The 15,777-nt window shown below is 38.3% G+C and overlaps 1 protein-coding gene across 1 annotated transcript in view; it reads right to left on the bottom strand.

Annotated features, from left to right (window-relative positions):
* Window positions 1-14,615, bottom strand: part of GC (gamma-glutamyl carboxylase) — a 105,036-nt gene extending 90,421 nt beyond the window's left edge. Inside the window, exons 1-2 of the mRNA XM_083111634.1 lie at window positions 14,532-14,615; window positions 1,959-2,239 (exon numbers count right to left, since the gene is read on the bottom strand). Coding sequence (XP_082967760.1) covers window positions 1,959-2,238 — 280 coding nt within the window. The 5' untranslated portion in view covers window position 2,239; window positions 14,532-14,615. The remainder of the gene's footprint in view (window positions 1-1,958; window positions 2,240-14,531) is intronic.
* Between the last annotated feature and the right edge of the window lie 1,162 nt (window positions 14,616-15,777).

The raw sequence follows: 15,777 nt of genomic DNA, 5'->3' as shown, positions 1-15,777 counted from the left end.
TATATGGGGGCCAGCCCCTTATCATTACAAATAACAACTCTAACGTTGCATAACTAAAAAATTTAAAATATTCTGATTTCTGTTAAAAGCTGAGGCTGTAAACGGGCACTCAGCACACACAAGGACAAAATACAGGACAACACACACAAAATTATACTGGCCAAAGTGCCAGTCGCCAGAGCCTCGTTAGCCTCTAGTCCAGGGTGCACTATGTGGAAGTGAGGTTGAATTTTGGGTGCCTACGTGGAAGGTACCCCTTACACCCCTCTTTATATCTAAGTATTATCAGTAAGTATTATCAGTCACACGGTTTGGTTATATCATCGATTTAATAGGCAATTTATGACGGATGTGTACTCATTTAGATGCCATGTATTCAGTATTTTTTCAAAAGGTGTTTGACAAAAACTGGACTGTGATTTTGATGGATGTTGGGTGGCTTCGTTCCTTAGTGCTGTTCAACTGCTTGTTGAGAGCTACAGTGTTCTTGTGAATTTTCATTAAAAATTGAGTTGCGATGGTTCTGGATCAACTCACAAGAGGTCCAAGTTTGAAGGATTGTTAAAACATTTGACAACGTGGTTACATATAACGACGAAAGTTGTACATTACGAGGCTCTAGATTGATTGTGTTTATTTTACTTTTCCTTTATGCTACTGTTGGCTAATTGCGAAGATGAGGATGAGTGGACACTAACAAAGAACACCCAAGCCCAAGCTTGGATTCGAACCTGGGACCTTAGCATCGACCATGGAGGTCGCCAAGCTTGCCCTTGATACTATCCCTATTTGGAAAGGACATTAACCTATTTTTGGTTGCTGCATGTATTTACTTTCCATGGAATCAGGGCAATATCTCTCGTTATTCAACTCTCAATTTTTTCTCTAGTGGCGGCCACTACTTGTCTTTATAAACAATTATGTGCTTCACTTCTCTTGCCCATGACGACTGAAACACCACCATTCAATTTCGCTTACTTTTAGTATTGATTGATTGAGTTGGTGTTTTAAGTCCACGTTATGCACAGTAAGGTTAATTGGGACTGGACCTACAGTTTAAAGTGGAATCCGAACCACTATGTGCCTCCACCGGGTATCGAACCTGGGACCCCTTGATTACAAGGCGACAACGCTACCACTGCGCCATCAGGGAGGCCCTTACATTTAGTATCATTGTACAAGGGATTGTGGAGAACTACAGAGCAAACCACTCCATTATGTTATGAGACTCCTGTTTTTGATTAGGTATATCCAAAGGACAAGACAATTCGCTGCTTCTCCTAAAAGAATTAGATACGTCAATATCATTGATTTCCACTCAATATGGATATTGAAAAATCAGTATTGCACAGTCATAATTTAACCACTAGCACATGATGTAATATCTCTATGTTGTTGTTTTTTTTTTAAAAAAAAAGCAGTACAGGAGCTACCTTTATAGTTAAATTTCAGTATAGGCTATAAAATTATATTCTGATATTACGGTAAAAATAATCATAAATATTTGGTAATGTGGAATGAAATAAAAATTTTCAACCCAAAAGGCTCATTTGTTACTTTCACCTGTGAAATGCATGGAACTGGTGGTTTGCCTAGCACACAGTGCTACAGGGTGGCTGGAAAGTAACTTCCTACTGAAAAATACTTATAACTTTTGTAAATAGCACCAAATTTGAATGAAACCAATTGAATTGTGATCCATGAAGTTATAAAATTTAATTGCTAATTTGTGCTTTCTCCTCACAGTGACAAGAGCAGCCCATAATGACCCGACATCCAACACTGTGTGACCATACCCAATATTCTAAAAGTGAAGTCTCCTGTGTGATTTTAAGTGAAAATATGATTATTGGCATATCCATGTGACCATCAGAGACAATTTTTCACTTATGTCACAAAATTTATCACTTGAATACATTCATTACATTCATATATACATCAAATTTGAATGAACTTACCAAAGAGAATTCTCACCACACCAAGGCATGATGGATCAGTTGGTCTAAATAGCAAACATGCAGCACTGTCGAATGTTGAAATGTCTTGAAAAGAAAATCCCAGCAACTTCTCAATCTTGGACTTCAAAGTACCCTTTATGTTCCTCGGAGTTTCATCCTGTTTTAAAATTACTGCTTCATTTGGGTTTGTTTTTGCTAAGTCTGCATTAAGAGATTCAGTTCCTACACCATTCTTATTGGCTAACTTTGCTTTCTGAGATTTCCTCTGCCTAAGTGTCATTCTGAAAAAAATAGAAAAAGACCATGTGACTCAATCAAAATGCACAGGTCGAAGCTCTATATGTAGTACAATTTTCACACGTATGGGAGGGGGGGTGAAGGTATTACCGTATTTACTCATGTATAATGTGCACTTGGTTCCAAAATTTTTGCACCTAAAAACTGTGGTGCATATTATGCCCAGAATAATTTTTTCATGTTTACGGAACCCTATCATGTTATATATCGTTGTAAAGCTTGAATTCTGTAGTTTCTGAATATGGCAACAGTATTCCATTCAAAATGACGACACTAATGTGTAATGCTGTTGAAATAAGCTCATCACAAAATGAAGGAACATTCTGATTTTTGTGGTACTTTGAATGAAACAAAAGATAAGGAGAAAGAAAATTAAAATTAAAATGTATTACTGGCCAAATAATATGACATATACAGGGGGTGGACAAAAATATGGAAACACCCAACAAAAACACATTTCCGTGACTAAAATGGTGTAGGAGAACCTTTGGCATGCAAAACTGCCTGCAGTCTTCTCGGAATGGACAAATAGAGATCCTGTATGGTTTTCAAGGGAATGTTGTACCATTCTTCGTGCAAAACATTGGCAAGTTCCGTTAACAATGATGGAGGTGGATATCGCACACGCAGATTTCTCTCCAACACAGAGCACAAAGACTCAATAATATTGAGATCTGGCGATTGTGGTGTCCATGGTAGATGTGAGCTGTGTAAACAGGAGCTTTGTCGACTTTGTAAATGGCATCACCATTGGGGAACAAAGTTTGCACCATGAGATGGACCTGGTTGCTCAAAAGGGTCGCATAGTCCTTGGCAGTGACGTGACCTTGCAGGGTAACGATGGGGCCCCAACAGAATACCACGATATGACAGCCCATACCATGATCGAACCCCCACCATATTTCACTCTTGGCAACAAACAATCGGAATCGTAAGCTTGGGCCGGCGTTCTCCATACGTAAACTCTGCCACAAGTCGGAAAGAGTGTGAAGCAGAACTCATCTGACCAAATGACATCCTTCCACTGCCCCATAGTCCAGGTTTTATGACTTTGGCACTATTGTCTCCTATTAGTGGCATTTGGGATCACTGATGAGTGGCTTAGGAAATGCAGTTTGTCCAGAAATACCCTGCTTGTGGAGCTCGATTCATACCGTTTTGATGCTGACAGCATGACATTCAGTTCAGCAGTCACTTTTGTAGCTGTAGTCTTCTTATTTTTCATCACAATCCTACGCAATGTTCTGGCGTCTCTATCACTCAACACACATTTCCGTCCACGCTGGTGTTTATCGGATGCGGTTTTTCCAGTCGTCCTGTATGCGGTCATAATCTTGGCTACCGTGCCTCGCGAAACACCAAACACTTCGGCTACCTTGGTTACAGAAGCTCGCACCATATGGGCTCCAACAATTTGCCCACGTTCGAATTATGTTATCTCTGACATGATCCACTGACAACTGCACAGAACACTGTCTTCACAACAAATAAAGCTGGCAACGTAGTGCGAAGGTTGGACAGGAAGTGGAATTGGGCGAATACAGCAGCACCACCTACAAACGTTGAAATAATGAACATGAGAATTCAGATGTGCATTTCACGAGGTGTTTCCATATTTTTGTCCCCCCCCCTTGAGTGTGTAAATGACTTAATTAAAGAAATCTTCATCTGCTACCTGCTAGTATGAGGATCCTGAATGGGCCTGTGTGTGTGTTTTTTTTTAGAAAAAGTAAAGAGAAAATTAGCAAAATCGTGTATAAAATTTTAAAGGCCATTTTTCACGATTTTTCACTTTGCTATGTAGTGTTCTGCATCACAAGAAAAGCAGGCAGAATTCGAGTATGCACCTCCCATCACATGGGATGTGTATCAGCGGTATTTGTTGGGCAAGAAATAACAGAAAATAAATTCCTGAGCACTGCAAATCCATAACGTAATTTTGATTTCCCTTTCTACTATTACAGATTAAATAAGGTGGTTAAAGAGTGAAAGCTTTGGGATGCTAAACACAGTGGAGGGAGAGAGGGGGGGGGGGGGTAGTCACTTGGATTGGTGACTTACTGTTTACACAAGAGGATATTCTCCTCTTGGTCCACATTAGGGATGGCCAGATCCGGATCCGGCCGGATCCGTTTGACCATCCCACATGAGCACTTCTTTGGAAGTGTTACTGCTAATATACATATATATACATAATAATATATATATATATATATATATATATATGTATATAGTGCATGTGCTCGATTTGTAATTAATACACTTACAAGGGAGGTTATCTAAGTGTCCCCCTCCGATTTCCATGAAACTTGGCAGGTGTATAGAGGGGCTCAAAGGAAGAAATACGTGTTTTTTTGTTTCGGCTAAAAAACTGTTTTAGGAGGCAACCCCCATCAAATGTCAAGATGAAGACAAAAAATTGACGCAGGGATCTGACCCCTGTGTCCCACTCCGATTTCCATGAAATTTGGCAGGTGTATAGAGGGGCCCAAAGGAACAAGTACATGTTTTTGTGTTTCAGCTAATAAATTGTTTTAGAGGGGCAACCACCCCACCTTCAAATGTCAAGATGAGGAGAAATTGAAGTGGGGATCTGACATCGAAACCACATAAATATGGCATAGGAAGAAACAGGGAGCGTAGGGTCCCTCTATACACCTGCCAAATTTCATGGAAATCGGAGGGGGACACAGGGGTCAGATCCCCACGTCAATTTGTCCTCATCTTGACATTTGAGGTGGGTTTTGCCCCCTAAAATAGTTTTTTAGCCGAAGCAAAAAAACACGTATTTCTTCCTTTGGGCCCCTCTATACACCTGACAAGTTTCATGAAAATCAGAGGGGGATGCAGGGGTCAAATGCTCAATTCAATTTGTCCTCATCTTAACATTTGAGGGGGGTTTCTCCCTAGAACAGTTTTTTAGCCGAAACAAAAAACATATATTTCTTCCTTTGGGCCCCTCTATACACCTTCCAAGTTTCATGGAAATCGGAGGGGGACACAGGGGTCAGATCCCCACTTCAATTTGTCCTCATCTTAACATTTGAGGGGGGGTTGGCCCCTAGAACAGTTTTTTAGCCGAAACAAAAAAACACCTATTTCTTCCTTTGGGCCCCTCTATACACCTGCCAAGTTTCATGCAATTCAGAGGGGAACACTTAGATAACCTCCCTTGTTAGTCTTACACTTTGTAATTATATAACACTGCATATATTATAAGGTTTTATTTTAATTTTTAAAACTGTAACTGTAGAACAATTGTATAATTTTTGTATAACATTTCTATCTTGTTAAATGTGTTAAAGGTTTCATCCTGGAATGAAATGTCTCACATTTATGTGTGTTTCCATTTCCAATACATTTAAATGAATATATATTCATTTCAATGGAATTTACAAAATCACCTCTGAAATTTTATGTTAAACAAGTAAGATTATTTTTGTGCACGATTGTGGTAGCCGATGAGTAGCAGATTATTTTAGGAAAAAAAAATTGAAAAAATCTTGTAGGACTAACAAATGAAAAATTTCTTTGTAATCGAAGATCATAATACCCTTTAAGGTGTGGTAATATTATAATGGGATTGAGATACGAAACTATCGGATCCAGATCCGGTATTTCAGACCCGGATCCGCAATTTTCGGATCCGGATCCGTTTGGCCATCCCTAGTCCACATAGCAACTCATTGGATAGGTATGACTAGCTCTTAATTGGCATAGCCGCAGCTTTACGACCTACAACTAAGAAAGCAATTTCGTGAACCTGGATTATACTGCGCATTGTACACGAGATAAAATTTTTGTCACTTTTTGCCATCAAAACCCAGGGTGTGCATTATACATGCGTAAATACGGTAATAACACTGGAATTAAAGGTTGAATAATCACAGACAATTTGGAACATAATTCAAATGTATGTAACTCGTGCGTATCTGGCACCAAAGTGTCACCTTACAGTCTGTGCAGTTGGCATCAGTTTACAACCTTCATCCTCTCATTTAATTACAACAGTAAACACATCCTACTTCTTTACAGTTGTCTCCCGACACTTTGGAATGAAAAGAAAAAGGGGAGAAGCCCTGAAGGTGGTCAACTTCCACCCTCATACATTCAGGGAAATGAGCTTAGTGCCCTGATGCCTTTTAGGTTCCCTTGTTTTTCTTTTTCTCCTTCATTATTGATGGTTTGTTTCTATTATACATGTACAAGTCTTTAAAGCCAGATGTGGTTAGCATTTCAAGGATATATTGGACCAAGATTGTTCTGGAGTTCCAGGAACAAACTTGGTTTACAGGTTAGATCTTATATGCCAGTATAGTATTGGCCAAATTATTGCACTCATTGTAAAAAAGAAGCATATTTCTTGTTTTGAAAGTGTTCTAACTACATATATTTGAGATTGTTATGACTTTTTATGGGATTAAACTGTTTGTCTGCTTCGATATAATCTTCTTTCCCACAATACTTTCTTTCTGTTACTGTGTCCCAAAAATAGATGGCAGCACGATTCTTTGCATATTCGCAAAAATGCTTGGAACAATACGTACATTGTTTACCATGTTATTTATGCTATTTTTTGGTTATAACTAGAGCCCGGAAGTTTGGCAAAATGCCTCTTTTTATCTACTGCATATATTGATAAAATTTTTCTGGATATAAGTTTCTTATGTTGTTTCGAATGTTTTAGAAGGCTTTTCATTTTGCCTATTTTGCCTATTTAGGACCCCACTGCCTATTTTTTGCCCTTTTCAATGAAATTTGACCATTTTTTTTTAAAAAAATGTGTATATAAATTATTTTTCTCCCAAAAGAACGTTGTTGGCATTTATTTTTCTTCTGTTTATTATGTGAATAATTTTCGCCTTATTTAAGTAATATTGAACTCACGCATGTTTCAACATTGCTGAAGGAGAAAAGTGTGAGAAAAAAGTATTTCATGCTCGGTTAGGATATTGCCTTTCGGTTAACATTTCCTTGTGCATGATTGGCTGCTGAAGTGAACAGGTTGATTTCTAACACAAAGAAGATATTTCTGAAATCTCCCTCTCGAACCCGAAAATTTCAGGAAGTCTGAGCTTAGTTTACCTCCGCAACCAGTCTTGACCAGATGGGGAACCTGGATATCAGCAGCTATATATTATGCTAACAACCTTGAAAAAATCAGTGAGATGATAGATGCTCTTCCAGAAAATGAAGCGGCTTCAATTCGTGAAGTGAAAAAACTCCTGTGCTATTCAAGTTTATTTTTGCACATTATGGTGCATTGCCAGAGACAATTACAATTATAGCATCCATGAAAATCTACGAGGAATCTATGCAGCAGATGATGGAAGTGCCAGGAGAAAAGGGGTCAGCTGTTGCGGAAAAGTGCAAACGGGTAGTGAGTGCAAATGAGGACATGAAACAATTGAAAACAATTTGTGATATTCTAAAAGGTGAAAATGCTGTTACCGAAATGAGTCCAGCTACATTAGCTTGTTTTATGTATGCTCAAATAACTTCTGTGGAAGTAGAAAGATCATTTTCTATTATGAAAAACATTCTCTCTGACAGACGACTATCAATGAATGTTGAGAACTTAAAAAAACACCTAGTTGTGTGCAATCAAGATGGAGAAAATTGAAATGCTCTTCCCAATGTAGATTTTAACATGTTGCCAGAAATTATAGATAAAAGTAAGTGACTTCCAAATGTACCTTTTTTCGGTTTATTTTGCCTTTTTTTCATTTTTAGTGCCTATTTTCCACATTATAAATGCCTTTTTGCCTGCCTATTTTAACGAAAATAAATGCCTGAACTTCCGGGCTCTAGTTATAACGAAGAAAATAACATTAATTCTGGTTGTTGTAAGGGTGTTCTTTATTTGTATCTTTGGAGCAACGCGTAATTTCATAAACCACGTGGTTTGAAATTTAGAAGAAAGAGTAAAAGGGAATTGTACACAATGATTAAAATGGGCTTAAAAAGAGCCAAAGGTGGTCATACAAAGTAGCGACAGTATTTGCAGTGTGTATAAAAATGCAATATGTATCACAAAACATTAAATCTGTCAAATTTCTCTACATAAAGTGAGTTAAATCTGTGTTTCATTTTTTCAACTGAGTCCAATAATATGGCCAATACTGTAATTGTGCAATGTGTTAGGACAGGGGGGAGAAAGAGTGTAATTTCATGGAAGTTATTAAATGAATTAAAGTCTCTAAAATGTGAAGAATAGTAAAATAAGGTTAATGCGAAAAGAGAAGGAAAATATAGGATTAAATAGAGTGAAATAAGAATAATATTAATAAAGGGGAAAAAACAACTATAAGACTAAATACAAAGATCAAAGGGTGAAGTAAAGTGATGGTATGAAAAGAGAGATGATCTTGCTGGGGTACCAGCAGGAAGTGGTCATACTGGAAGGGACATTAGTATGAGAGATGGTTTTCCTGGAGACATCACGGGGACATAGTGTTCCTAGGATATATCAGGAAAGCTGATGAGAGGAAGGGGGGTGGGTGTTAGTAATACAAGAGGTTTTATGAGTTAGAATACATGACATGTTAAAGTGGAAATAGTTGTAGTGGGTAGTCTAATTCCTGGGTCGAATCAGTTCTAGAGAGTCTATTGGCAATATTTAGGTAGGCAGGCGATCTCATCATCCGTCTTGAGCTGCAACCTGCCTTTCAGTCAGCACTAACTTACCTATTCTTCTAGAGGATCTTTCCGCGGTTCCTAGTCTTGGTTATGGTGTCCATCTAATGGGTTTGGTCATTGATAGTTGATTCAGTATCTTGCATTATTTTCTTCTGGGAAGTTCTTGATTGATTGGGGGTTGAATAGGTGGTTGAGGGTGATTTCTGGTGTTCAATTTGTAGTATTCCTCGGTTTGAGACGAGGTCTGCCAGGTAATTTAGGATTTCAAAGTGTGTTTTAGAACAGTTAAGATGGTAAGTGTAGAAGTTTGGTGAGTTATCTCAGAGTTAGAGAATTCGGGGATTGGTTGAGGGACAGTGGAATACTTTGTGCTCAGGTGCACCCAAGGTACGAGGCGTATTCGGAAAGTAAGTACCAAAAGGGTGTAAAAAATAAAGTAAAATAGTTTCATATCTTTTTTTATTTGCATTGCATTTTACAGACCTTAAACTACTTTGCTACGTAGTTTCCACCATTGTTCAAGTATTTGACGTAGCATGGCACTAGGTTTTGTATCCCATCATCATAGAATGTTCCCGCCTGTGACGAAAGTCATCCATGCACTGCTGCTTCGACGTAGTCATCCTCGTCGAAATGCTGACCAACAATAAACATCTTCTTCAGATGAAGAAAGAGATGATAGTCACTTGGTACCAACTCAGGGCTGTTGGCGGATGAACAATTGTTCCCAGCCGAATGACGTGATGAAATTTTGAGTTTGTTGGGCCGTATGCGGACGAGCATTGTCGTGAAGCAACACAATGCCTACGGTAAGCATTCCATGTCTTTTGTTTTGAATTGCATGACACAGCCAGATTAATGTGTCACAGCAGACATCTTTGTTGGTGGTCTGTCCTCTAGGTAAGAATTAAACCATTCTTGCATTGAGAAAACAAATCAGAGACCGGACTTCACAGTCAAGGGCCGATTGATTTTCTTGAACATTTCAAACCTTCAGAAGACTATGAAGAAAAAGCATGACCTGCTCCCACGCGTGACTGTGGCTAAGTAAGGGATGAAGGACTTCAGCGAGAACTCACATGGTCGCGACTGCATCGCTACAGCGGCAATATTTGCAAACGGTACTTTCTTTACGAATACACCTCGTATTTTCACAGGATTTGCATAATTCGATGTGCTTTTGATTAAACTGACGAAGATGTTGGCCATAAGGGCCATGTTCAGTTAGGAAGTGGATTATTCTTCTTGAATGTAGGAAATTCTTGTAACTTGCAGTTCTATAATTTTTGTTGTTAATATTTTACACATATATGACACAAAAAGTGCATAAATATTAAAGCAAAACTAGCCATCGAAAAATAAGCCAGGAAATAGTAAACAAATGGCCAATGATAGCTATATCTTATTTCTACCCAAATTTCCATACTCTAGCAGTCAGATCAGTGTTCATCAATAAATAAGCACATGAGGTGGGTACCAAATCCCTAACTTATGTTTCCAAATTTATTTTATTGGCTGACCTACATGGTCATTTCAGAAGATACCAACTGAAATAAATTAGATCTTTCCCATGTGGATTTCCAGTTCTAGTGCTCCAATTTATAATAGGGCTACACCGGAGAGAAATCTCTTTATTATTCCTAGTGCTTTTCTGTCATTCTTCCATAGAAACTTATTCCCCCACCCAAGGCAAGCTCCTCATTTACCCTTAAATGGATAGAACATTGCTACACTGTAAAACCTCTCCAGATGAGGGATTTTCATGTGTGCAGTGATATATAGCCTACATGTGAATACCATGATAATGGTGATGCTAAACAGTTATTACAAATCATATTGTTTTTGATTGATTTGGTGTTTTAAGTCCACTTTATGCACAGTAAGGCTAATTGGGACTGGACCTACAGTTTAAAGTGGGATCCGAACCTCTATGTGCTTCTACCGGGAATCGAACCCGGGACCCCTTGATTACAAAGCGTCAATGTTACCACTGCGCCATCGGGGAGGCCCAAATCATATTGTTTTATCACTACTGATAACACTGTTGACAATGTAAATCAACTTTAATTTTCATTTTAAACAGTTTCAGTAAAATAAGGAAAATATGCTTCAACTTTGGTTAATTGTTAGTTTAGGTTGGCGGCACTGTATGAAATTGTGATTTGTTATTCTAAAAGTAAAGTCTCCTGTGTGATTATCAGTGATTTTAAACATGGTTATTAGCATGTCCACCATTAGCCACCAGACAAACTATTATAACCTAATTGATATATTTTACTTCATTTTTCTGCCAATTTTGGCTAATCACAAAGATGAGAGTGAATAGTGATAAAATGAGATGGAAAAAGGGACAATATCAAACACAGATGGACAAAACAGTACGAGCCCACAGAGGATGATACTGGCTGAGAGTCCAGATGCCAGTGTCTCACTAGTTTCTTATAAGCAACCTCAGATTTTAGGTTTTTGACCTTTTTTTTCTTTTTTTGCAGTTAAATAAGAAATAACACTTTATGTCAGCGTTACATTAAAAATTGCAAAAACTGATGTTGTTTTATAATGATTAACATAAGTTATTTTTTGCTTGTTAGAACCTATTGTAGGTTTATGCATCTAAATCAAACTTCTTCTTTTTTTTGTTTTTATATATTTTTTAAGGTTTTACATGATTTTTATGTTACACAGAGGCAATTGCTGTTTGGTGACAAAAAAATTCAATGACCAATATGTTTGAAACATTACTTTCTGTTGATATCCCTCCCTCAAGTCAATGATGTTATCTTGAAAGCTCTAAACAAAGCAAAATGTCTGGTGCCACTTTTACCTGCACAGTGCAAATGTCTGATCCGTATGGTGTTGCTCATTTTCGAGTCAGTTTGGTGCTTTGTGGCATTCACACCATGCGAAGTAATGTTTCAGCATTCAAATTTGCACAACTGACTATGTTTCTGTGTAAATATAATTTTCAGCATAAAGGCTGGCCACTCTAGGACCATGATAAAATTCAAGTAAATTTACCAGTTTAAAGGCGAACTTTCCAAAAATTCAAAGGTACAAGGAGATGTTTTCTCTATTTCAGCCTTACATATTACCACCTCTCACACTCATATACCGAGTGTCATTTTAATGGCATCCACGGACCACGGAAACGTATAGAGGACATCAAAACAAACAACTTTTCTCGGTAACATTTTTCTCTTTGGTGCATCATTTTGGCGCTACAGTCGTTCAAAAAAGCCCATTTTGCCCTCTGAATGCTGGCAACCACACACAACATTTGATTGCATTTGTGACGTCATATCCCGTTGTGAAGTGATGCGTTCCAGGGTTTCCAGGAACACACATATTCTGTGAAAAATGACATAACTACAATCAGTCACATTATGTACAGTAAAACAAAACGAGAAAACACATTTTGTAACCTAACAGGAAGTAAACAAACAATACGAAAAATGTAGAATTTAAGTGGAAGTGGTCATATCGAATTTTGTTTCAGCTTACATGTCAAATATTTGCAAATCTAGTTACAAAGTTGGTATCTACAATTTAGTCTATCCTCTTCATCCTTCTGATACTAGTTGTCTTTGACACACTGAACAGATGACAAAATAGAAATGAAAGAACTTGAAATTTCAAAGGTAAGCAACACATAATATAACTTATATTCAGGGCATTATGCGACAAGGGGCAAAAATGGTTGAAAATACAGGAATATAAGTAGTAGTAATACAAGCTCCCTGGTGACTGTGTTTATCTATGCACCAGATACACATGTAATAGTTTACAACTGTGAACAGGGCAGTATATTTGCTGCTGATTCATCATTAGATTATTACTGTGGTTGTATGTGTTTTAGCCGTAATGTAACAATGTGAACCTCAGATACTTCAGTTATCAGCACAAAAGTACCACAAGGCACCTGGACACAAACCTGTAGATATCAACCTTGCAACGAGACTTGCAAATATAATTGACATGTAGCTGGGTGTAAACAGCCACATGTAAGCTGTAAGTCCAATAAAATTTATTGTTGATATGTAGGCTGAGACAAAATCCGATATTCTTCATTTTGAATATGTTTTTTACCATTTCTCATATTGTTGGTTCACTTCCCCCTTCCCCTGAGATGATTGCTGATCTTCTGGCTGGTAGGCTATGATGTTCGGGCTACTGGACTTGCTTCGTTTTACAGCTAATAATGTGGTTGGTAGTTTGTCATTTTTCACATTTGTGTGTTCCTTGCAACACTGCCGTGCGTTGTTTCAGCGCAGGAAATGACGTCACAGATACGATCAAATGTTGTGTTGGATTGCCAGCATCCAGGCAGCAAAATGGAATTTTTTGAAAGACTGTAGCATCGAAATGACGCAGCAACGAAGAAAATGTTACTGAGAAAAGTTGTGGTACTTGTTTACTATCCTTCGGACACATTTATTTATTTTTACAGAAGAAACTACTTACCGTAATAAGTTCCTGTAGCATTGTCGAACATCGGGAAGGTGTTTTGTGTGATGTGGGAATGTTTCATAGCTGAAATTCATGTTGTTTGTTGAAAATTAATTCTCCGATGGAGAATAGCTAGCCCCACGAACCATTGGCACGTGGATAGGTTAGTTCTGTTAGGTTAGGAAACATAGTTAAAATTTGCTGTCCTGTTAGTATCAGGATCTAGAAATTGGAAATAATTGCGAACCATTGGCGCTAGCCCCACGAACCATTGGCGCTAGCCCAACAAACCATTGGCACGTGGTTATGTTAGTTCTGTTAGGTTAGGAAACCTAGTTCAAATTTCATCAAAACAACACTGATACACCTTCAGGAATGTTCCGCGAAGCAGATACGTAAGTACGAATGTCAAAAATTGACGAAACGAAAAAAATAGAGGTGTCCGAAGGATAGTAAATTTTTACCAAAGTTGTTTGTTTTGATGTCCTTTATACGAATCTGTGGTCTGTGGGTGCCATTAAAATGACACCCTGTATATTAACAATATAAAGGGTCTGTGTGATTCCAATGTATTCAAAATTTCGGTAACGGTTCCGATTGTTTTATGTTTTATCCTAGCACAAAGACTAATTATCGTAGAATTTTGGAAATCATTGTAACACGAAATTTGAACCTTCCTTAAAGTAATGAGCACTGTTTGGAATGAATGTAGAAGTAAATCAGAACGTTAGTAGAATGCATTTAGGGACTTTATTTTAATGCTAAGAGAACCAAACCTAACCACGAAAGGATATTTTGTACAAAACCTTAAGTAATCGCTAAAACTCCGCAGTATGTGTTAACAGACGTACATCGAAATCAAACCATGTAAAAATTGCATTCCTAGCATGATGAAATCGCAATAAAACAAAAGGAACTTGGGCCTCGGGGGGATCCTAAAATGAATATGTCGATACATAGACTGTATCTAATATTAGCAATAAAAACAGACTAATCTGACTGGTTTCTAATTGAACGTGTTGATGCATTATATCGTGCTTCTCGTGAAGTTAACTAGCGGGCAATGGTCAGATCAAGGCATATATTTTCAACGAATTGATAGGGCTGATACCTTAATATAGTTGAAGTTTACGAGGCAACAAAAATGCCTATGTAAACTGACTTTAAAATTATATTTACAAAAGTACTTACAGATCAAATGTCTCAATTTAGTTTTCGTAAACTCTGCAAATTGTGTTTACACCGACACCCGAAAGTTGTCAGCTAGTAATCAGTGTTGCCAACTTCTTTTACAGATGACCCACCATACTTATTTACGTTCTCACTTCCAGATCGATCTCCACCGTGACGGCGAAAGGTAAAAGTTAGGGATATGAGCAGTATGAGTATGTGGGATCCCGAAAAGTCGGTTTCGGGAAATATTTCCCGTCCCCGACTTCGAGAAATAGCTTCCTGAAATTTTTTGGGATTCCAAACAGTCGGGATATAAATTATCGTCTTTTAAAGTGGCTAATTCACTATTTCATTAGCGCCAGTTTGGGGGGAAGCAGAGAATCTGAGTGTGGATCGTCAGCCGCCCTATGCCCCCCTCTGGCGACGTAACTGCAAGGGGGGGGGATCTTTGTGAGAAATTTGGGAGTATGTGGTTAAATCTATAATTTCTCCCCAGCATGGTCGACTGCTCAGAATGTCCTTTAATACAGTATATTCGAGATCATTGTACCAAATATCGCATTCATAGAAATGATGCAAGCAAAAGAATTTGCAACGGAAACTCTCTAAACGGGAATCACCCCTCTTGCATCGATCTGACGATAACGTCCCCGGAAATATTCACCCAGTTCTCGTGGGATAAAGAAGAAGACTTACGGGGCAGCGATCACGCACCCATTTTATTAATCAGACGTCATTCTCCGTCCCGACACTCAAACTTGACAAACAGGCAGACTCCCCCAGTGCGGAGATGGACTAAGGCTTCCATTAACTGGGAGGCGTTCAAAGACACGTTCACAAGGTTATATATACCAATCTTATCATTCCGAAATATCCATGTAGCTTACGATAATCTCATCGACACGATCACGGTCGCCATGGATTACAGCGCAACACGCACCCGCTTTCGTCCCTCGCCCAGATATCCATCCATCAGTTGGTGGACGCGAGAATGCGAAACCATTAAAATCAGGAAAAGATATCAACTTCGCACATATGAACGATACCGTACTCGTGCTAATTTGCTTGAACTAAAACGCTTGCAAGCGAAAGCCAAAAAAATATATCTCCAGGCGAAGAGAGCAGCATGGCAACATTTTTGCAACACATTAGATCGCAGTGACAGTCTAAGCTCCATTTGGCACAAATTTAATACACTTCGTAAACCAACCCAAAGTAAGGTAAAAACGATTGACCGAACCTGGGAAAATGACTTCATTTCTTT

This window comes from Lepisma saccharinum, chromosome 1, assembly GCF_977018435.1.
Source record: "Lepisma saccharinum chromosome 1, izLepSacc3.1, whole genome shotgun sequence".
NCBI lineage: Eukaryota > Metazoa > Arthropoda > Insecta > Zygentoma > Lepismatidae > Lepisma > Lepisma saccharinum.
Note: the sequence above shows the minus strand (reverse complement) of the source record. Positions and strands in the feature narration are given on the sequence as shown.